We start from the raw sequence: 21755 nt of genomic DNA, 5'->3' as shown, positions 1-21755 counted from the left end.
GGCGGAGGCGCACCACGTTTTCCTCAGCGTGGTGGTCGCCAGCCACAGTTTTCGTTTGAGGATACTTACCCTGCTTTCGAGCAGATGGCACGACACTGGTTTGCTTCTTTCTGTGCTAACCCCAGTGTCGGGCCATTTGCCCGCTCTTTCTCTTCTTACTGAGCAGGACACTCGAGGCCTGGAGGACATATGGCTCATGGACTCCGGTTGTTTGCGCCACATGACCGGAAGTCACAGATGGTTCTCCAGCCTCACCCCGATGAAGGACAAAGAGTACATCACCTTCGGGGATAACAGCAGAGGAAAGGTACGTGGAGTTGGCGCTATTCGGATTTCAGATGACTTCACCTTGAGAGAAGTTGCTCTTGTTGATAAGCTGGGTTTTAATCTGCTCTCTGTTTCACAACTTCTTGATGATGGGTTTGAAGTGAGTTTTAAGAGAGGTTGCTCGCGTGTTCTTGATTCCAGAGGAGAGTTTGTGTGCGGCATTGTTCCTTTTGGCCGTGTGTTTCGCATTGACTTTTCTGGATCTTCTTCTAGCACCTCTCACTGTTTGGTGACTGGTCAGTCTTCTGAGCTCTGGAGATGGCATAGGAGACTCGGTCACTTGAGCTTTGATCTACTAGTTAGGCTCAGCTCACTTGGTCTGATCCGAGGATTGCCCAAGCTGAAGATGGACAAGGACCTTGTGTGTCACCCGTGTCGTCACGGGAAGATGGTTTCCCTTCCGCACCCACCTGTAAATCAGGTGATGACATCGCACCCTGGCGAGCTTCTTCACATGGACACCGTTGGTCCTGCTCGCGTGCGCTCTGTCGGTGGGAAATGGTACATTCTTGTGATCGTTGACGACTTCTCTCGGTACTCTTGGGTTTTCTTCTTGGAGACTAAGGATGAGACTTTTCAGCACTTTCGTGATCTTGCTTTGAGGTTACAGAACGAGCTTCCACATGCCATGAGGGCTATCTGCAGTGATAATGGAACTGAATTTAAGAACGCTCGTTTTGATGACTTCTGTTGTGACTTTGGTCTTGATCACCAATACTCCTCTCCTTATGTTCCTCCACAGAATGGCGTGGTTGAACGCAAAAATCGGACCTTAGTGGAAATGGCCAGGACAATGCTCGATGAGCATAGGACTCCTAGGCGTTTTTGGGCCGAAGCGATCAACACCGCATGCTATGTTGCCAACCGCATCTTCCTTCGCTCATTCATGAAAAAGACTTCGTATGAGTTGCGGTTTGGTCGACAGCCCAGAGTGTCCCACCTGCGTGCTTTTGGTTGCAGATGCTTTGTTCTGAAGGAGGGAAATCTTGATAAGTTTGAGTCTAGGAGCTATGATGGCATTCTTCTTGGCTATGCTCTTCAATCCAGAGGCTATCGTGTTCTTATTCTTGAGACTAACCGGATCGTCGAAACTTGTAATGTAACCTTCGACGAGTCCACTCCTTCTTTGTCTGCTTCTTTGGAGTGTGCAGGTGATGATGAGTTTGGCCAGGACATCTTTGAGGATGAGGATGAGCCTGAGGCCTTTGAGGATGATGGTGGTGTCCCTGCGCCGGCTGCAGGCCCACTTCCTGGAGATTCGAGTTCTGACGACGATGGCGGCCCGCTCCCCACAGCTTCGACTACGGCCGATCCACGTCCAGCTCAAGGTTCTTCCTCCGGGACCCATGTTGAGGGCGGTGGCAAAGCGACTTCGTCAAGAGAAGCACCACGACACATTCAGCGTCGTCATCCACCTCAACAAATGTTAGGTGACCTCAATGAACGAACCACGAGGTCCAAGGTAACAAGTATCGCTGGCTTTGCTCATTCAGCGTTTGTTGCCTCCTTTGAGCCCAAAGATATTGGACATGCTTTATCTGATTCTAACTGGGTCAATGCCATGCATGAGGAGCTAGAAAACTTTGAGCGAAACCAAGTCTGGGTCCTTATAGAGCCTCCACCAAATTGCCACCCTATAGGTACCAAATGGGTTTTCAAGAACAAACAGGGTGAGGATGGGATGGTTGTGAGGAACAAGGCTAGGTTAGTAGCTCAGGGTTACAGCCAGCAGGAGGGGATAGATTATGAGGAGACCTTTGCACCTGTAGCTCGTTTAGAGGCCATCAGGATCTTTTTAGCCTTTGCAGCTTCGAAGGGGTTCAAGCTGTATCAGATGGATGTTAAGAGTGCCTTTTTGAATGGGTTTATAGAGGAGGAGGTCTATGTGAAGCAACCTCCTGGCTTTGAGAGTCCCAAGTTTCCAGACCGAGTCTTCAAGCTTCAGAAGGCTTTGTATGGTCTGAAGCAAGCCCCTAGAGCCTGGTATGCGAGATTGAGAGCCTTTTTGCTTAAACAGGGGTTTGTCATGGGATCGGTAGATAAGACTTTGTTTCTCCTCAGGCGTGCTGCTGATTTTCTGTTGGTTCAGATTTACGTGGATGACATTATCTTTGGTGGCTCCTCTCACTCTCTTGTTTCTAGTTTTTCTGATGACATGAGCAGGGAGTTTGAGATGTCTATGATGGGTGAGCTTCAGTTCTTCCTCGGGTTGCACATCAAGCAAACCCGGGATGGCACCTTCGTCCACCAGGCCAAGTACACCAAGGACATGCTCAAGAAGTTCGACTTCGGGGACCTCAGTCCCATGCCGACTCCCATGAGCACTTCTACGGCGCTGGATGAGGACACTGAAGGTGTTGCTGTGGACCAGAAGGAGTATAGGAGCATGATCGGCTCGCTCCTGTACTTGACGGCCACCAGGCCCGACATCCAGTTCGCGGTCTGTCTCTGCGCGAGGTTCCAGGCTTCTCCGCGCACTTCTCACAGGAACGCTGTGAAGAGGATTTTCAGGTACCTTCGATACACTCCTGAGTTTGGCTTATGGTACTCTTCTTCCTCTTCTCTTGCGTTGGTTGGCTTCTCTGATGCTGATCATGGTGGGTGTCGGATTGATCGCAAGTCGACTTCAGGCACTTGCCAGTTCCTTGGAACTTCTCTTGTGTCTTGGTCTGCCCGCAAGCAAACTAGTGTAGCCCTTTCCACCACAGAAGCCGAATATATAGCTGCTGCTAGTTGTTGCTCCCAGATCCTTTGGATGAGACACACTCTCAGTGATTATGGCCTAACCTATGGCAGAGTTCCCATTTTCATTGACAGCACTTCAGCCATAAGCTTAGCCAAGAACCCCGTCCTACACTCTCGCTCCAAGCATATAGACGCGAGGTTCCACTTTCTGAGAGATCACTATGAGAAGGGTGATGTCGAGCTGACCCATGTGTCCACTGAAAATCAAGTAGCCGACATCTTGACCAAGCCCCTAGAACTAGCCACCTATGCTCGCTTGCGGGGAGAGCTTGGCGTGTGCTACCCATTTTGAGTTGGGTAGTTGTTTTTGTAGTTTAGGTTTTGTTTTTCCTTCTTTTTGCTTTTTCTTGCATTTTGTGTACATACCATCTTGCATTGCATTTGCTCATATGCATTACACTTGCACTAAGCTTCTCATGTATGATATCTGCATTTGCTTGTGCCTTGTGCTATGCTATGAGTTGTATATATGCTTTGACCATGTGTAGCTAGCTCCTTTGAATATGCTGTATATTGGCTCTGAGCTTAGCTATTTTATTCTCTAAAAATCATAAAACATGGTCACCTTCAGGGTCTGCTACTAGCATGTGTAGGTTTGTATGCTTATGCTATCATGATCATGCTTAGTGGCTAGGTCCCTTGCTCTCACATGCAACAAGATGCCCTCTTTTCTGTTGGAATAGTTTAATTGGTATCTAATTTCAAAAAGTCCAACAAATTGGTTTATCTTGGGTTGCTTTGAGTGAAAAGATCCAGGTGGGATTGCTTGCACCACTGTTCTTGTATCGAGACTGCTCCTCTGGAGAACTTGGACAAGGCTGTGGATGACTGAGAGTGGTGTCTTAAGCTTCTGATGGTCCTTGACCTAGGCTTGGCACATTCGCTAAGTTAAGCGCTTGCAAGCTTTCAACCCCTGGCACCGAAATTTGAAAGTTTTCAATTGGTATCAAGGCTGCTTGAGTGGCAGTTACTGTGATATGGTTTGGATAGCTCACCTGTATGTTCTTGCTAGCTCTAGCATGCTTGCTTGCCTTCTAGTATGCTAGGTCCTTTATGGTGATGCTTTTCGTTTACAAATGACAAATGCTTGCTCATGATCTGTATAGCTATATTCTTATGAGCTTCTCCATGCATTGTCTTTGTATATGCACCCTCATATGCTGTGCTGATTTGACCCTTGCAAATGCTCTTGTTCTGTACCTGGAAGCTTTTAGGCACGCATGCACTTCATGGCATATTTCCAGGGGGAGCATCTAGGCAGGGGGAGTTTCCTTGACGTGTGCCTTGTCAACAAGGGGGAGAGAATGTTGTTTTTTTGTCTCTGTCTCACCTTAGGGGTTAGGGTGAAATTCCTTGATCCTTGTCCAAAGGGGGAGAGTTTGTTCGTTCCTTAGGGGTTAGGGTGAAATTCCTTGATCCTTGTCCAAAGGGGGAGAGTTTGTTTGTTTGATCTCAGGGAGAGATTCAGACTTTGAGTGTGCACACATCGGGGGAGAGTTGCATAGTGAGGGGGAGCTGCATTTTAGGGGGAGTTTTTGAGCTTAGTGAGGGGGAGCTGCATTTCAGGGGGAGTTTTTGAGCTTTTTCATGCTCTTTGCTGGTTGCGTTGAGCTTAGCCTCTTTCTGGAGGAACCAGATTTGCACATGCTTGGCTGTGTTGAGCCTTGCCTCTTTCTTGAGGGGTCAAGCATGTTTTGGAGTCAGTGCGTCGAGCCGTTGCCCTTGTCATAGGGGCTGACTCTTTTGGCTTTGCTATGTTCAAGTGATCTTTTCTGGCCTTGATTCGCTTTTGATCACTTGAGATAGCTCTCTTTGTTTTCTATTTCTTTTTGGTTATCTTTGTTTTCACCAGTGCCCATGTGGGGTGTGGTGTTGACAATGCACTCATCAAGGGGGAGATTGAGAGGCAGTGGAGGCCTGCTCCTTAGTGTGATGAGTGATTGCCAACACGTGGAGTGGACTAATGGCGTTTAGTCGCGACTCTGTGGAGATTGCGTCGATTTCCTGGTCTGTGGTGTGCAGGTACACGGATGGCGCGGTTGCAGCGAGTCGGTTTTGACAAGAGCGTGGCGCGTGCCGATGTACCATGCGGCGGCATTGCGGTGGTGGGAGCTCGATGACCATGCGGAGGCGGGAGACCTTGCGGTGGCGTTGGAGGCCCAACCGGACGACCGTGCGGTGGAGAAGGGCGGCCCAGATGCTTGGGCCACTGCTGGGCCGCGAGGCGATCCACTCCTGGCGCCAAGGCGGGACGGCGTGGAGTTTGTTGGTACCTCGGGAAAAACCAACGGCGGGATGCGTCGATGTCGGCCAAGTCGAAGAGGTTTCGGCGGGAGGTCGAACACGTGGCGTCATCGGGCTTGGCGGGTGTGCCCGGAAACATCGCGCGGGAAGGTTTCACGGTTCCTCCAAAACCGCACCCGAACTCGGTTTCGGCAGTTTTCCCAAAACTGCCCCCGCGAAGATTCCAGAAGGACGCGTGGCGACATCGGGAAGATTGCGTCGGGTCGAAGCAAACTACTCCAAGTCGTCGCAGCCGTCGGATGATCTTCAATGTATCTTTTCCAGTTTTGCCCCTAAGGGCCTTGTAGTTTAATTTCAGCACTTAGGGGTAGTCTAGTCATTAGGCTTGGAGGGAAAGGAAAAGTGGGAGGGCAGCTGGCCTGGCTAGTGAAAAGGAAGGCGCCCCTCCCTGGGTTGCCTTGGCGCTCAGAACAGAGAAGACAAGTCCCTGGCGCCCTCTCCTTCCTCCCTTCCGTGTTCTTCTTCTCCCCTTCCATCTCTAGAATTCTGGCAATGGATTTTTGAAGAACTTGTAAGGAGATCTTGTGGGAAGGAGGCCCATCCCTCCTTGTGCCCTCGGGGCTTTGAAATCAAGGTTCGTTTCATGTTCATCTGAGCTCTACATGCATGAATCATCCTAGTTCTTGATTTCCTTGTTCTGGTGTTTCGACTACTTGTTGCTGTGGTTCTTAAGGTTTTTCTTGGCGACTAGAATCATCCTAACCAAGTGCTAGAATTCATCTAGATCACAAGCCTTCAAGAACTCAGTTTTAGGAAAATTCTGAAAACCCCGTTCTTGCCTCGTTCTTCGTCGATTCCTCACAATCCATGGAGTGGATCGTCGATTCCTTTGGTGGGTAGGTTCACAAGGTCTTTGTGAGCGTGCCTGCGAAATTTGGTTAGATTTCGACTTGATTTGGGCTTTCAAACGTCAAATCTCTCTCATGTCGCGGGCTGGAAAAACTCTGCTCTGCTCGGGCAGATTTTTCCTTAACGCCGGTTGAACCGACGCTAGCCTTCGCGTGCGTCGGATCAACCGGTGAGTGCTTTTGTCACGGGTTAGGGTTTTTGGGGGTTTTGTGTGATTGCACCGGTGCTTTGATTTCCCCAACGTCGGTTTAACCGGCGTTACTAATTTGGTTTTGCTGTTGAGGGCGTTCGACCGGTGTATAGGGTTTTGTCAACGTCGGTTCATCCGGCGTTCATTTGCTTCGGTCTGTGAACCCTCTGGACAACTGCACCGGTGATGGAGTTTTTGGGAGCATCGGTTTAACCGGTGTTCATTGGGTGTTTTGACGCATTTTGCAGTGTCTCTGGACAACTGCACCGACGCTCCGTTTGATTTTGTCGGTTTAACCGATGAGGCAATGTCGGTTAAACCGACGCCTTTCAAATGTGACCGTCGGTTCGACCGGTGTTCGATTTTCTTCGCTGCAGGCTCTGTATCACCGGTCTAACCGACGCAGTTCAAACGTGTGCGTCGGTTCAACCGGTGATATATACCTTGCGTTGTTCTTGCACTGTTTTTGTGCGTTTGCTTCCGTGTTTGTTTGCATTGGTTCCTAGGGATTTCTTGTGTTGTTGTAGCTTCACTATAGCTACTACACACTTTGCCTAGGACTAGGGTTGGGGTGCACTCTTGAATCTTGAGCCGAAGTTTTGTTTCGCGATAATTTCCGAAGGCTCCCATTCACCCCCCTCTGGTCGCATTTCTCGGTCCTACATTTTTCTAGCATGTCTTAATGAACCGGGGGTTGAAACTGTAATGGTTGAATGCATAACTTTTCTAAAGATTGGAATAAAATTCATTTTTCTAAAAAATAGCAAGAATGTACATTCGAGTCAGTTCAACATTAAAGTTCTAAATTTATAGTAAGGTTTTTGAGTGGTTATGAGTTCAAGCTTATTGATTTCATGTTAAAAGTTTTTAAATATCCGAGTTTATTGTTTTTTCCCTCCTTCCCATTCATACATTGGACATCTGTTTCCATTTATCAAGGAGAGTCGCACGACTGTGGAATTTTTGTTGGACTTAGAAAGAATAGAGATATGTCTGCATATTTTTAAGTTACCCAAAATAAATGTGTCGGGATCATATATCATGAGGGTGTCACTTATATATATCCATCAACATTGAAAGTGTATTTTTAGGTTCATAAACTTTATAAGTTGTTCACCGCACATCCATACGTATCCACATATACAAGTAATGCTAATATGACATACTTCTAACATGACATACCGATTGTGTGTCCCGAGGCTACCTACGTGGCTTATGACGAGATTGATGCATTTACCCTTGGCTTTCTTCTCCGTCATGACATTTCCTACTGGGCTGCTTAAGGCGGTCTTAAGCGACGGCTCGGGCTGCCTCCTACCCGAGCAGGGTAGGATGAGAGAGATAGTGAGTGAAGAGGAAGGTAATTAGATAAATGAAACGAGATATGTACAATCAGCATTACGTGCACACATGGTTGCATATAGACCTACAGTGATCCACTTTAAAGTTGACAGACTTAAGTAACACACCCTCCCAAGTTTAGGAAGGGCCAGTGCATTATACTCTACATATAAATTTGATTTGATGGAGACTTCATCTCTAAGTGGGCAAAAACATATGTAACCACCAAAGCGTGTTTCCGCTGTCCTTTTTTTTTCCCAACAAAACCAGTAGGCGTGAATGTTTGTTATGAAATTCCTGCATTAGATTGATGACCAGCCGCGATAGTGGCAGTTTGTTACGCATCAATCACTGGTGTGCTCAGGATATAATTGAATCTATAATTATATTAAAAAATCGACTGGAGGGGTACGACAACCCCACCATATTTCATTAAGAGGAAACAACTAGCTATGTTTTCCACACATGTTGGCAGCACAGAATGTTTTACCTTGGCACATTAAAAGTTGATAGCGAAAAGATTATATGGCACTTCCAGACATAAATGGCAGAACTAGCAGCTAAGATACTAGACTGGGTGGAACCTGGAAGATTCAAAGCTACTGTAAAGTTTCTCGCTCAGTTTATATTGATGGCTCAATAATCCTCCCCTGCACTTAACTATCAAAACGAGGCCACCTTCATTCCGACCCATCGCCGGAGCCCTGCTGAGTGGTTGCACCGCGATAGGCGGCAGACTCTTCCGCATATCGTTGCTTGTCGACCTGGGACTGTTCAATGTATGGTTGCCTCTCCTCAGCTGCAAAATCGAAATCATGGGAAATGATTAACAAATAATATCCACTACTGCCCTGGTGGTATCTCTAAGCAAACACATGATCACCAGTGTATGTGCAACGGCTGGGATGTTACCTGACATCTTTTGCCACCTCTCCCCGAGCTTTTTCGCGATCTCTGTGGTAGCCAGTTCAGGATTACTGCTCTTAATATTCTGAAATTGGAAAGTGCCAGTTAACATTCCACATGTAACTCACCTATGTCTGCTTGATATGAACAAGTTAGCCAAGTGCTAATATATATGAAGAAGTAGAGAAAATAGCAGAGCTCAGTCCAGGATTTACTAAAAACTGTCAAATCAGGGCTTGGTAAACAGGAAAAATGATTTTTCTCCTAATTTTTTTTAGTTTGTCAGAAGTATAGCCTTCTGAATTTCGGGTTTTTAAGAAACTTACAGCTCGCTCAGCCTTTGAGAAGTACATGAATGGAGCTATGGCTCTTTTAGGGGCATTCGGATCTTTCTTCTTCTTTGGCTTCTTTTTCTGAGAACCTTCATCAGGCACACTCTTCTGCTTCTTCTTCACAGGTGGCTTTGAGCTACTTGCTTCCTTCTTGGAAGACTTCTGGAACAAGTGGTTCATTAGCATGGCCCATTACCACAAAGGTTCTGGTTCAAACTCAAAACGTTATAATGGTGTTTCTGTAAAAGCAAATTTAGTCACCTCCTTTTCTCCCCCGGTCAAACTAGCATCAGAGCCATCCTCATCAGAATCATCAGTAGGAGATCCACTATCATCCTTGTCTGCCACAAAATCTTCATCCTAATGTTGAAGAGATTGCACAAAAATGTAACATACAAATGACTAAGGGAACTCTATATCAGAATATCAGTTAAACAGAGACAATACCTCTTCGTCACTTTCCTCATTCCCAGCCTGATTTTTTATCCTCTCCAGATGTGGATCGACAGAATCATCATCAGTACTCTGAAGAACAGCAGTGACACCACCAGCTCTACCTTGACCATCTCCAAGATTCAGAATTTTTATGTGCTTACCACTTGAAAAATTATAAAGAAAGAAATAAGAAGGTATCATCAGTTTCGTAAAAATCGTGGTGGCTATAAAATGATGATTGAATCAACAAAAACGTAGCAAATACCTGATGAAGTTGAACAGGTTATGATATTCGTTCCTTTGGATGTTTCTGAAGAGATGTTCTTGATCATTTTTCAGCTTTACCAGGAGGTCAAAATAATGAGATGAAATACTAGCACCGCCAGCACCATGACGCTCAAATTCAACATATTCAATCTGCAGCCAATAACAGCTTACTATAAGACAAAAAAAACCAAATAAATGAAGAACTACTTTTTTATGTTATTCTTAAAAAACACACCTCCTCATGAGGAATGAGGGTAGGGGGTTTTGGCAGAAAGAAAAAGCCCTTTTCAAGTGGATAAAGTAAACCGTCTTCAGCTTTAAGTGATGATTTGACTGCATATCCATCTTGGCAACTGCGGAATGTACTTGGCCTTGTCACTTTAGCACCAGATAAGCCACGAAGGACCATGGAGAATACCTCATGTATTAGACCCTACAAATAAGTCAATGAACCAAGAAAATTTTACATGAACAAAGGTTATAACTAGCAATCGAAGATGCAAGCAGTGTAAGGGATAAGCATATTAAAAACCTGGAGTGCAGGGACAGATGAAAATAACATAAGGATCTACACAGTGGTAGAAAAAAAAAACACAGAGGGTTTGGCCGACCTAGGCTGGGACCCAGGTTTTGCACAAGAGAGAAAAAAATCTCTCACAGGCACTGGGATAAGTGTGCTCCGCGCGTGAGGTTGAGTGTGCCCAATCAGGCGTCGCAGTATTTTCTCAACTTAATTAAATGCGGCGGGCTGTCTTAACCCGGCGGTTGAGTTTTTTAAGGTCAACACAATGCTTCGTTTAGTTGCAAAACTTCGCCAAATGCTGTTAATAAACCCCCCTTGCTTGCAATGAAGAGAACGGTAAGGATAAGAAAGCTTGCATAGTTCCATTATATTACACATCATGTGAAGGAAATATGCAAACAGGCGTATTCGCGTATGGATTACACATCACAAAGCCAGTAAAAGTAAAATGAACATATGCTAGTATCCATTCAATGATGCAAGGATAGACTACTTGTTAAAACCAAGTAAATGTATTACCCTGTAAGAGCTCTCTAGCCTATCCTTGTATTTTTCAGCCAAAACCTCCTCACTTAATGTCAGTTCCCTTTCAACCACGGTCTCTGTCTCAAACTGTTCATAGAATGAGGAGATTAATTTTCTATTGAACAAACATTTGATCCAATTTAGTGTGAAAATTGAATGGTAGTAGAACACCTGGATAACAATGTGAGGATATAATGTTTGTCCTTTGCGAATTGGTGGGTCAAGCGTGATAACCACGAAAGTATGAGGGTTGTGTGACTGCATAGGTGGAAAAGGCAAATATGAAATGAAATCATATATATTAGTTTGCAGTCAGCCATATACGCAACAAAAGATCATAGCATATTATAAAATAAATATGAAATAAATGTAACCTTTGGTAAAACAAAGAGGCGAAGAATACTGCTATACTGTATCTTGAAATCATTAGCTTGTCCTTGGAGTCGCAAAAATGACTGATGAAGCTCAACACTGTATCGACCTCTGAATGGAAAAGGAGCCTTTAGATACTTTTGTTAAAAAAATGATGTACATTAAATTTAATGGAGCGGATGTCCAGATGTAGGTTTTCCTACCTTGGTGTAAGAATTGCAATTCCATCGAATGTAGCAACAGCAGTCTCTGAGGAGCCCCCACCGTCAATTTGAACTGATATAGCCTGCCATAGCATCTAAAACGGAGAGATATTTTACATTTTCACGATTTGCACCATGTATGCATATGATTTTGTCATCTTGTTCTTATAAGCAACCTCACCTGAGCTGAAGTACGATGCTCATCTCCAACGAATTGAGTATTTGAAGTTGGTACATGAAAACTTAAATCCATCAGCGAATCTTTCTGCAGTCAAATCAAGGGAAAAGGCCTGAGCAGCTGTAAAGGTAACAATCATCAAACATAGACCATTAAAATTACAGCTTTTGTCAATGGATCTGCAATTCAATGCAATCAAATACCTGAAAAGCCTATCTAACGACTAAGCATGGGAAACATTAATGAATTTGAAAGATCAATTAGACAAAAATCATTTGTAATCAAATAAGATATGCTATAAAATAAAATAATATGGCAATAATGTTATCCATCAATGATATTTGGGAAAACATAAATAATTCACTTCTTGATTTACTCCCAGAAAATAGTAATGTAAGGAAACAATAAAATTAAATAAAAGTATAGGTGACATGGATAAAGAGAAACACATTCTGGTAAACCACAGACCTCATTAGCCCCAGTAGTATCATCGACATGGAACTCTAGGACGACATCTGTTTTCCCTTGCATCTGACTCTGTGACACATCTGCTAGAGAGACTTCAAATGCTTCCTTTGAACCGACATTAAAGCAAAGCATATTCCCTAAAGTGGATGAAGAGTACAAGGAATCAAACCAAAACAGAGGTCGCCAAAAGGCAATGTAGCACAGAAAATGCCACAGAAAACTTGGCTAACCATTTATTGCAACTCCACCCCAGTTATGCCCACTAATGGAAAGCTGCTTCTCCTCTGGTGTGATTCCCGTGCTTTTTTGTATGAAGTTAGTCAGGCCGCTAACATCCTACAGAGTAGTGGAATAAAACTGGAATCAAAATATACACTGGTTTCAATTATCTGAAACAAAAATAGGCCCTGGAATATATATCAGGTGTATGATAATAAATCCAGAAGCATTCTCATTTTTCAGCATGTTTTCATGTTAACAAGATAAAGTAGGTCCTTCGGATAAACCAATGGAGAGAATATGACCTGTTCACGGAAGCCAAAGAACCTGTAACAGAGACCGTCCCTTGTCCCAACACTAAGCTGATAGGATTTAGGAATTTTCATCCATGTCACAGATGTGATATCAGCTTTATCAACCTCAATGATCTTTCCTCCCCCTTGCTTCTTCCATGCCAGTCCTCCTGAATAAAGTTTGAACTGCCCAGGGTTCTACATCACAAGTCATCAATGAGAATTTCATCATCAATGAGCGTAACCAACTGCGTTAAGAGTCATAAAAAATGATGATTCTCTGATCTGATTTACTGCATCCTTTCATTTTGAAATATGCGTTCCTACTTCCCTAAAAAAACATCAAGAGTAGAGGCAAAACCCACATCTCAAATTTGCAATAATGAAACAAAACGCGTTTTACATAAGTATGATAAACACTGATAAAGCTAGAAAGATGAGAATATTAATCCTTGAACAAGTTGACATATTAAGAACAAAAGGATTTAAATATTTTGAACTTTTGTAAATAGTGGAGGCCACAGGTTAGAATTCCCGAAGGGTGCAGCGATAGCCCTGTAATTGCAAGTTGATTGGCCCTTCGGCTCTTTTTTTTGAACGAGATTGGCCCTTCGGCTTTAGGGACACATGGTTTGCGAAAATGCAACCACACAGGAATTGAGTATATTATCTTAAGAATTATATTTTTTTCTCAAGTTATGACCTGATGCTAAATTCGGTAATAATTTGATAAAGAAACCCAAGAGTTAATTTAGTTGTTCCAAAGGCCTACATTGTCCGAGGAGCAGTTCCGGCAGAATTCCTCGAAAGTTTTCACATGGCCGTCGAGGAAACCCTAACGCGTGATCTCTGGGAAATCAAGCGCCGCCTGAGATGCCAACCTACAAAATTCCACGCAATCCCAAACCCCGCAAGCGAGAGCGAGATCGCCGCCACGAAATCGAAGGCAACAGGAGGTACTAGTAAGACCTGACTATCAAGCACTCGACTCGCCTCTGATAACTAATCACGGCGAAATGAACTCGAGAAGGGGGATGGGATCGAGGGCTCACGCCGCCGCCGCGGCCTCCAAGGGAGATGTTGTTGAAGTGATGGCCTTCCGTCATCTCGCTCGCCCGCGCCGCGCGCGCAGCCGCTGGCGCTAGAGCCGTCTCGATTCGCTCTCGCGTGGTCTCGTCCTCTCGCCGATCGCCTCGTTCGTCGTTTGTGTGATCGCGGAGCTCTGCTCTCCGCGAGGAGGAGAAGACGGCTCCGGTTTTTGGGTGGGGGTTGGGGAGGGGGAGGGGGAGGCGAGCGCGGCGCGTTAATATAGGCGCTTTCGTTCACACGGGAACTGACAAGTGGGGTAATTTTCTCGCGAGCCAACGAAAAGGTGTTTATGTCCCCATTACTGTAGGCTAGTGACAAGTCCAACTTTTGCCACCAGTTCACGCAAAAAAAAAACTTTTGCCACCAGTTTCCAATATTTCTAAAAAAACTGTTTCTGATACGATGTGTATCATGAACTGCGTGTCAATGGAGCAAAATATTGTATACAAAGATCACAAAATGTATTAAGCTCAATTCGTCGGGATAAGCTACAACTTTAGTTGAAACATATGCACTTGTTTTTTAAAGGAAAAAATCCATTTTTGGCCATCTAACTATTGCCTGAGTTTAGTTTTGGCCATCCAACTCCAAAACCGAGTATATTTGACCACTCAACTGTCAAAACATTTCATGCCTAGCCATCGGGTAGTTTTGATAGGCGATTTTGATGACATGGCTGACACAGTGGCAGCCGGGCCCACAGGTCAGCTCTCTCCCTACCCCAATCTGTCTCCTCACCCGAAGTCACCATCATGGCCGCCATGGTCACCACCGGCCGGCCAACCAAATCCTCCATGGCGGCGGCGGTGCGGCCCCAGGGAGGGGCGCCCTGTGCCGGTCAGCCGCCGTCCGCCCCTCCTCCTCTCCCCATGCTTGCGGCCGCCATCCGCACCTTCTTCCCCCATCCCGGCGGCCGCCGTCCATCCCACCTCCTTCCCCCGCACCGGCGGCCGCCGCCATCCGCCCCTCCTCCCACACGGCCGCGGTCGCCGTTTGCCCTTCCTCCTACCCCCGCGCCGGTGGCCGTCGTCCACTCCTCCTCCCGCACGACGGCCAGGGGAAGGCGCTCCCCACAGCAGTGGCGGCGGGCGGCGGTGCACGTGGCCACGGGAAGGCGCTCCCCACAGCAGTGGCGGCGCGCGGTGGCGCGGCCATGGAGACGGAGGAGACGGGCGGCGGCGCGACCGTGGAGATGGAGGAGACGGGCGGTGGCGCGACCGTGGAGATGGAGGAGACACTCCTTCCTCTACACTGGTGACCGTCGTCCACTCCTCCCGCACGACGGCGGTGGCGCGGCCAGGAAGAGACAGCGGCGGCGCACGTGGCCACGGAAAGGCGCTCCCCACAGCAGTGGCGGCTGGCGGCGGCGCGGCCATGGAGACGGGCAGCGGCGCGGCCATGGAGACAGAGGAGATGGGCGGCGGCACGACCGTGGAGATGGAGGAGACGGGCGGCGGCGTCGTGCCATCTTCCCTTACGGCGGCGGCGGTGGATCGGGGATGGAGGACGGGAGGAGGCAGGGGAGAGAGAAGACAAAGGAGAGGAGAGAGAAGAAAAAGGAGACAGAAATAGAGATGACATGTGGGCCCCACCACCACGTGTCGTCCATGTCAGCGCCCAGCGGCCACTGTGTCAGCCACATCATCAAAACCGCCCACCAAAACAACCTGATGGCTAAGTATGAACGGTTTTGACAGTTGAGTGGTCAAATATACCTGGTTTTGGAGTTGGATGGCTAAAATCAAACTTAGTCAATAGTTGGATGGCCAAAAATAGACTTTTTCTTTTTTTTTTAAATGCAAGTACGGGAAACATGTCTAATATGACTTTATGTTGATGAAGAAAAGTAGCTGAAAATAGTGACAAGTCTTTGGATGTGGTGAAAAGAGAGAAACAGAGTAAGTAGAGGAGAAATAGTGCTGAGAATCTGCCGATCTGGCGTACAACAGCAGAGGAGGAGAAAAGTAGAATGCGACAGAAATCACATTGGCAAAAACCACCATTAGATCGATATTCTCAAATCAAATTGTGATGGCTCTAGGAGTATCTTTCTTGGGTGGACGGGCTTTTGTGATCAGTGATAGTGACGTGGTGAGCGGGAAACGACATCATGAATATGTTCTGAAACTTTCCAAGCAGAAGTGATGGCATGCCCTGAAGATGTTAGCAGCGCAGCCATTGAGTGTGGCATGGGAATACTGTGGTCGAGACTCGAGAGTGATGCTCGAAGCAGTTGCTTCAACGGCCTTTGATTTATACGTTGGGACCAAGAAAGTCCTCATGGGATTTTCCCAATTCTAAAAAAAAATAAAGTCCTCATTGCAGAGTTGAAAGAATTTAGTGCATCTTAATTTTATCAGTGTTTCTATTGTTTTTAGTCATAGTATAGGCTGCTGGTGGTGGCCGCGCGGAGGAAATGATTAGGGCCGCGTTGAGTACAGTAAACTATGCAAGCGCTGAGCCAATTTTGAGGAGATCATGGCTCATAATAAAAAAAACTGAACGGACTGGTTGTTATCTTGGTTGAGGTTCTTTTTTCCGAAATGGATTTTCTCAATGCGAAGTTTTCAACCGAGTCTACATGTACAATGCGGCACTTTTGTGCTCGCACCATTAGATGACTAATGACTTATGAGTATACGAGGGATTACTTCTATACTGTTCTTGAATCTTGATCGATCTACACTCTTTACGGCAGATTATAAGATACTCCAGGCAATACATGCATATTACTAGTGACACTGGCTAAGAAAGATTGCATGCAACACTTAAAAGCTAAGATAATTTTCCCGTCCTATTTACACTGATCGCTCGACAATCCCAGTTCCTTCTATCAACTGTCAATACCTATAACCTTCCTTCCGACCCGTCGCCGGGGCCCTGCTGAGCTGCTGCACCACGGTAGGCGGCAGACTCCTGCTCGTAACGTTCCTTGTCGGCTCGGGATTGCTCCAAGTATGGCTGTCTCTCCTCGGCTGTAAAATTGGACCAGCAGAAATTATTTTAAAAAAATCTACTTTATGCAAACAAACTTGATGATTGACAACCATCATGATTCATGAAGATTGTATAATAATGTGCACAGCGATGTCGTCACAGTCACCGGGGTATGTAACACTGATATCTGAACGGGAGTAGTTACCTGTCATCTTTTGCCATCTTTCCCCGAGCTTCTTTGCAATGTCTGTGGTAGTCAGTTGAGGGTTGCTATTCTTTATATTCTGCAATGGAAAAGGGTCAGTTAACTTTGTAGTATGTACCTACTTTGTCTGCTTGATTTGCAAATTTATAGGCCAAATGCCGCATGTCGTTTCTTGCAACCTAGCATGTTTGTATACGTGCAGAATAGGAAAAATAGCACAGGTATAGCCAGAGGAAGCAAAATTCTGTTGATATTACGGCTTTCTGAAATTCAGGGTTATAAGTAACTTACAGCTCGCTCAGCCTTCGAGAAGTACATGAATGGAACCATGGCTCTTTTAGGGGCATTCGGATCTTTCTTCCTTTTTGCCTTTTTCTTTTTAGAACCTTCATCGACCCCACTCTTCTGCTCTTTCTTTCTCTTTGGTTTTTTATTCTGAGAACCTTCATCAGACCCACTATTCAGCTTCCTTTTCACACGCGGCTTTGAGATACTAGCTTCCATCTTGGAAGAATTCTGGATCAAGAAGTTCATTAGCATGTTGCATTACTATAGAGATTCCTGGTTTGAACCGGAAGAAGGGATACTGTAAGAGCAAATCTAGTCACCTCCTTTTCACCTCCGCTCATACTAGCATCAAAGTCTTCCTCTTCAGAATCATCACTAGGAGACCCACTATCGTCTTTGTCCGCCACAAAATCTTCATCCTATTTTTGAAGAGAGGTTACACAAAAATACACAAGGTAATCTATAGTATCCTATTATCCAATTAACAAAGGCAATACCTCTTCATCACTTTCCTCATTACAAGCTTGATTTTTAATTCGCTCCAGATGTGGATCCACAGAATCATCATCGGTGCTCTCTATAACAGCTGTAACACCACCATTTCTCCTTTGGCCATCTCCAAGATTCAGAATTTTCAAATGCTTGTCACTGGAAAAATATAAAAGGAACAAGAAGCCCTTGTCAGTTCCATAGGCATACAAGACCATTAATAAATCAATAAAAAAGGTAAATACCTAATGAAGCTGAACAGGTTTTGGTATTCAATCCTTTGGATGTTACTGAAGAGATGTTCTTGATCATTTTTCAGCTTGACCAAGAGGTCAAAATACTGGAATGATATATTAACACCACCGGCACCATGACGCTCAAACAATACATATTCAATCTGCAGCAAAAAGAGCTTTAATCGGACCAAAAGCAAATTAATTAGCAACCATCAACAGCATTTTTTTAATCTTTTTTAAAGACAAACCTCCTCATAAAGAATGAGTGTTGGGGGCTTTGGCAGAAAGAAGAAGGCCTTTTCAAGTGGATAAAGCAAACCATCTTCAGCTTTAAGTGCTGATTTGACCGCATATCCATGTTGGCAACTGCGGAACGTACTTGGCCTAGTCACTTTAGCACCAGATAGGCCACAAAGGACGTTGGAGAATACCACATGTATTTGATCCTACAAGTATTTCAATTAATTCTGTGAGCTATTAGTCAATCACAAGTCAGATATTGAGTAAAACCAAGATAATGTAGGATCCATCTTTTATTTGAAGACTGTAGACATCAATTGATGCAAGCATATAGTACTTATCAAAGTGAGTAAATATATCACCCTGTAAGAGCCCTTAAGCCTATCTTTGTACTTTTCAGCCAAAACTTGCTCACTCAATCCCAGCTCCCTTTCTACAATTGCCTCTGTCTCAAACTGTTCACACAATAAGGAAACTCATTTTTTTGTTCGATTTATCAAATTTAGTGTGAAAACTGGATTGTGATACAACACCTGAATAACAATGTGGGGATACAATGTTTGTCCTTTTCGAATTGGTAGATCAAGTGCGATAACCACAAAAGTATGAGGATTTTGTGACTGCATATGTGACAAAAGAAAATCATTCGATTAGATTGGAGTCAATAATAACACAATAAAGGGAGAAGAGAATGACCCATACAATAGGAGCTCACAACACATAAATAAAATAAATACAAAAAATGTAACCTTTGGCAAAATAAAGAGGCGAAGAATACTGCTATACTGGATTTTGAAATCATTAGCTTGTCCTTGGAGTCGCAAGAATGACTGATGAAGCTCAACACTGTATCGACCTCTGAATTGAAAAGGAGAACTTAGTTACTTCAGCAAAACAAAATAATAAATTTAACCAAACATATGCTCTGTACATTTATGATTTTCCCACCTTGGTGTGAGGATTGCAATTCCTTCAAATGTAACTACAGCCGCTTCTGAGGGGCTCCCACCATCAGCTCTATGCAAAATCTCCTGGCACAACATCTGAAAAGCAGAAGAATATTCCAGATTCACACCGGCACATGTGATTGTCATATTACGCATATCAAGCAACCTCACCTGAGCTGAAGTACGATGCTCATCCCCGATAAATTGAGCATTTGAAGTTGGTACATGAAAACTTAAGTCCATCAGCAAACCCTTCTGTAGTCAAAACAAGGGTGGAGTTGAGCTTTGCTGTATCGACCATAAGAATTGCAACCACCTTAATCAAAACAATTTTTAAACAGTACTCAATGCATTTGCTATTTGGCCCATTAACAGAGTTGAAAACTTCATCTAACAACCACGTTGCTGTTATTTGAACAACCAAATAAGATTGAGAGAGCAACATGGAAGCACAATCTTTTTGTTACACAGTCTTGGAAGTTGGAACAAACAAGAAACACTACAAAAGATTAAAAATAAATTACATCAACTATGGAATCCTTCATCAAAACTTATAGACATAAATAATGCACTTCTTCCTTTACACCTAGAAAACAGTGATGCAAACAAAAGCAAAAGAAAAAATGGATGCGAAACATGCCTCATTAGCTGCAGTAGTATCATCTACATGGAACTCGAGAACATCTGTTTTCCCTTGCATCTGAGCCTGTGATACATCTGCTAGAGAGACTTCAAATGCTTCCTTCTCACCAACATTAAAGCAAAGCCTAGTTCCTGAAATGGAAAGAAAATAGGAAAAGGAATAAAACCAGAGGTTATATGAAAGCAATAGAGTATAGGAAACATTTAAATGCAATAGAAAGTTTAGCTGACCATAGATTTCAACTCCACCCCAGTTATGCCCACTAATGGAAAGCTGCTTCTCCTGTGGTGAGATTCCCGTGCCTTTTTGTATAAAGTCACTCAGGATGCTAACATCCTAAAAGGAAATTAAATACTTTTCGAGTTACAATATGGCCAATGGTTCCAAACTTCCAATTGTCAGATAGAAACATAGACACTGGCAGATATATAAGGACTGAGAAGTCCCGATGCGGCCACATTGCTTTTCAGCGTTTATTAATTAGACATAGACGATATATAAATACAAATACCTAATTTCCTTCAGATAAAAGTAATGGAGGGACCAAGGGAATATCACCTGTTGACGAAAGCCAAGGAACCTGTAAAATAGGCCTTCCTTCGTCACAACATTAAGCTGAAAAGATTTTGGGATCCTCATCCATGCTACTGAAGTGATATCAGCTTTATCAACCTCGATAATCTTTCCTCCACCTTGCTTCTTCCACGCAAGTCCTCCTGAACTAAGTTTAAACTGTCCAGGGTTCTACAAAACCACAAGCCATAACAACACAAAAGAAATTCAAGACCGCAAAGGGACATAAAAGATTGTAAAAAAATCATGGAGAGTAAATATTTGCTATAAAAATGGAATTGGTTGGCTGATCAAGTTCTTACATCATACTTAGTATGATAATCAATGCAAAAGGCCATGATAAGATGAATAATTCTTAAACAAGTACAAAGATCAGCGGAAAAGAAACAATTTAAAATTTTTGTCAATGATGGAGGCCATGGGTTATGATCTTACAAAATGGTGCAGTGGTAGCCCAATAATCACAAGCTAGTACCTCCTCACGCTAAATGAGTCTTGGAAGCAGACTAAAAACAATTGGCATTATGTTAGGCCTCGTGGTTCCATCGTGATATCATACGAACAATGAACCCATTTCATTGTTCAGAAAGGCCTATATTGGAACTTTTCTCATCAGAATTCTGTTATTGTAAGATTCCTCCAAAATTCCCGTGTTCCGAGTACGTTTCTGTTCCCAAATGCGCGATTAACAAGACAGCCAAGCATTAGCAAGAATGACAAGGATCTGGTATCTGATATTAATTTCAACTATTGCATTTAACGATGATCGAAAACTGTTCCAGATTGTTCCAGTCGGTGCTCAATACAAAGCACAGCGCATTGCACAAAACAGACAAAGGACCAAAAAAACCCGTTTCGCCTTTAGCTAAATTACATTCATCAAACAACCTCGAAGGTCGCAAAATTTCCTTATTGCAGCAGCAGTACTTGTGCCCCCCGAGGAAACCCTTAACGCGTGGCGTGATGCCCAGGGAAATCAAACGCCGCACGAACGCGCAAAGCACCAACAAAATAACCCGGCCGCGCTCAGCCCGATCGCCGCGAAACCGAACGCAGCAAGCCGGAACCCTAGAGACACAACCCCTCGACTAGTGGACTCGCCGAAAAGCACGTGCGAAGTGAACTCGAGATGAGATGGGATAGGTAGAAAGGCGATCGGGGAGACTCACGAAGCCGCCGCGGCCGCCGAGGGAGATGTTGTTGAAGTGGTGGCCGTCCGTCATCTCGCTCGCCGCCGCCGTACTGTCTCCAGTCGCGCTCGCGTGACCTCGCCCGGGCGCCGCCTCATCGGGTTATATAAATGTTGATCGGGAAGCTCTGCTTCGCGAGAGCGGAGAAGCCTTGGGTCTGTCTATTTTATTTTAGGGAAAATTGGATTTTTATCGTCGAAAGAACCGGAACTTAGAAAAATACCATCGAAAATTTCAGTTTTAGAATATTAGCATCGAAAATTCCCTCCGTTATAGTAATATAGCATTCCCGTGAACTCAACGTTAACACAGTACATGCATGCCACTTCCTCTCCCTATGACATTTGGGTCCACTTGTCATCCCTAACCTCCAGCAGGGGCGCCCCGTTGACAGGGGCAGTGGAGGCCACGGGCTTGGGCCTGCCGGCGTCCCTGCCGCCG

The 21755-nt window shown here is 44.7% G+C and overlaps 2 protein-coding genes across 6 annotated transcripts; both read right to left on the bottom strand.

The window, feature by feature from the left end:
* Positions 1 to 8165: 8165 nt before the first annotated feature.
* Positions 8166 to 13745, bottom strand: LOC120664316 (FACT complex subunit SSRP1-B). 2 transcript variants are annotated; one of them, XM_039943472.1, is made up of 16 exons: positions 13530 to 13745; positions 12490 to 12675; positions 12196 to 12301; positions 11966 to 12102; positions 11501 to 11584; positions 11320 to 11414; positions 11119 to 11227; positions 10916 to 11002; positions 10739 to 10831; positions 9932 to 10129; positions 9695 to 9846; positions 9442 to 9592; positions 9256 to 9354; positions 8989 to 9156; positions 8669 to 8747; positions 8166 to 8555 (listed from the first exon to the last, which is right to left on the bottom strand). In XM_039943472.1, the coding sequence occupies exons 1-16, from the start codon at positions 13581 to 13583 to the stop codon at positions 8437 to 8439; spliced, it is 1917 nt and encodes a 638-aa protein (XP_039799406.1). In that variant the 5' UTR covers positions 13584 to 13745; the 3' UTR covers positions 8166 to 8436. The 2 variants fall into 2 exon arrangements, with proteins under 2 accessions (XP_039799406.1, XP_039799407.1); XM_039943473.1 differs by having other exon boundaries at positions 8989 to 9153.
* A 2340-nt stretch (positions 13746 to 16085) lies between these two features.
* LOC120664314 (FACT complex subunit SSRP1-B-like) lies at positions 16086 to 21454 on the bottom strand. Of its 4 annotated transcripts, XM_039943471.1 has the most exons (17): positions 21294 to 21396; positions 20560 to 20791; positions 20110 to 20295; positions 19782 to 19887; positions 19549 to 19682; positions 19080 to 19163; positions 18910 to 19004; positions 18711 to 18819; positions 18495 to 18581; positions 18324 to 18416; positions 17970 to 18167; positions 17731 to 17882; positions 17494 to 17644; positions 17317 to 17415; positions 17000 to 17224; positions 16709 to 16787; positions 16184 to 16541 (listed from the first exon to the last, which is right to left on the bottom strand). In XM_039943471.1, exons 3-17 carry the CDS (start codon positions 20188 to 20190, stop codon positions 16414 to 16416), a joined length of 1821 nt encoding a protein of 606 aa, XP_039799405.1. In that variant the 5' UTR covers positions 20191 to 20295; positions 20560 to 20791; positions 21294 to 21396; the 3' UTR covers positions 16184 to 16413. The 4 variants fall into 4 exon arrangements, with proteins under 4 accessions (XP_039799402.1, XP_039799405.1, XP_039799403.1 ...); XM_039943469.1 differs by lacking the exon at positions 20560 to 20791 and having other exon boundaries at positions 21294 to 21454; XM_039943468.1 differs by lacking the exon at positions 20560 to 20791 and having other exon boundaries at positions 16086 to 16541; positions 19549 to 19887; positions 21294 to 21454.
* Positions 21455 to 21755: the final 301 nt, after the last annotated feature.

Source organism: Panicum virgatum, chromosome 3N, assembly GCF_016808335.1.
Source record: "Panicum virgatum strain AP13 chromosome 3N, P.virgatum_v5, whole genome shotgun sequence".
Classification (NCBI taxonomy): domain Eukaryota; kingdom Viridiplantae; phylum Streptophyta; class Magnoliopsida; order Poales; family Poaceae; genus Panicum; species Panicum virgatum.
The sequence above is the reverse complement of the archived record's forward strand: the minus strand, read 5'-3'. Positions and strand labels throughout refer to the sequence as shown.

What these genes read in the sequence shown, in the direction of transcription:
- LOC120664316 (XM_039943472.1), bottom strand. Translation starts at nt 13,583, where the DNA reads ATGACGGAAGGCCATCACTTCAACAACATCTCCCTTGGAGGCCGCGGC. An exon ending in ATACTACTGGGGCTAATGAG is followed by an intron (nt 11,585 to 11,965) that starts GTCTGTGGTTTA and finishes ATTTGACTGCAG; the next exon opens with AAAGATTCGCTGATGGATTT. An exon ending in TGACCGGGGGAGAAAAGGAG is followed by an intron (nt 9,157 to 9,255) that starts GTGACTAAATTT and finishes CACTTGTTCCAG; the next exon opens with AAGTCTTCCAAGAAGGAAGC.
- LOC120664314 (XM_039943468.1), bottom strand. Translation starts at nt 21,347, where the DNA reads ATGACGGACGGCCACCACTTCAACAACATCTCCCTCGGCGGCCGCGGC. An exon ending in ATTGCAATCCTCACACCAAG is followed by an intron (nt 18,820 to 18,909) that starts GTGGGAAAATCA and finishes TTTTCAATTCAG; the next exon opens with AGGTCGATACAGTGTTGAGC. An exon ending in CACTCATTCTTTATGAGGAG is followed by an intron (nt 17,883 to 17,969) that starts GTTTGTCTTTAA and finishes TTTTTGCTGCAG; the next exon opens with ATTGAATATGTATTGTTTGA.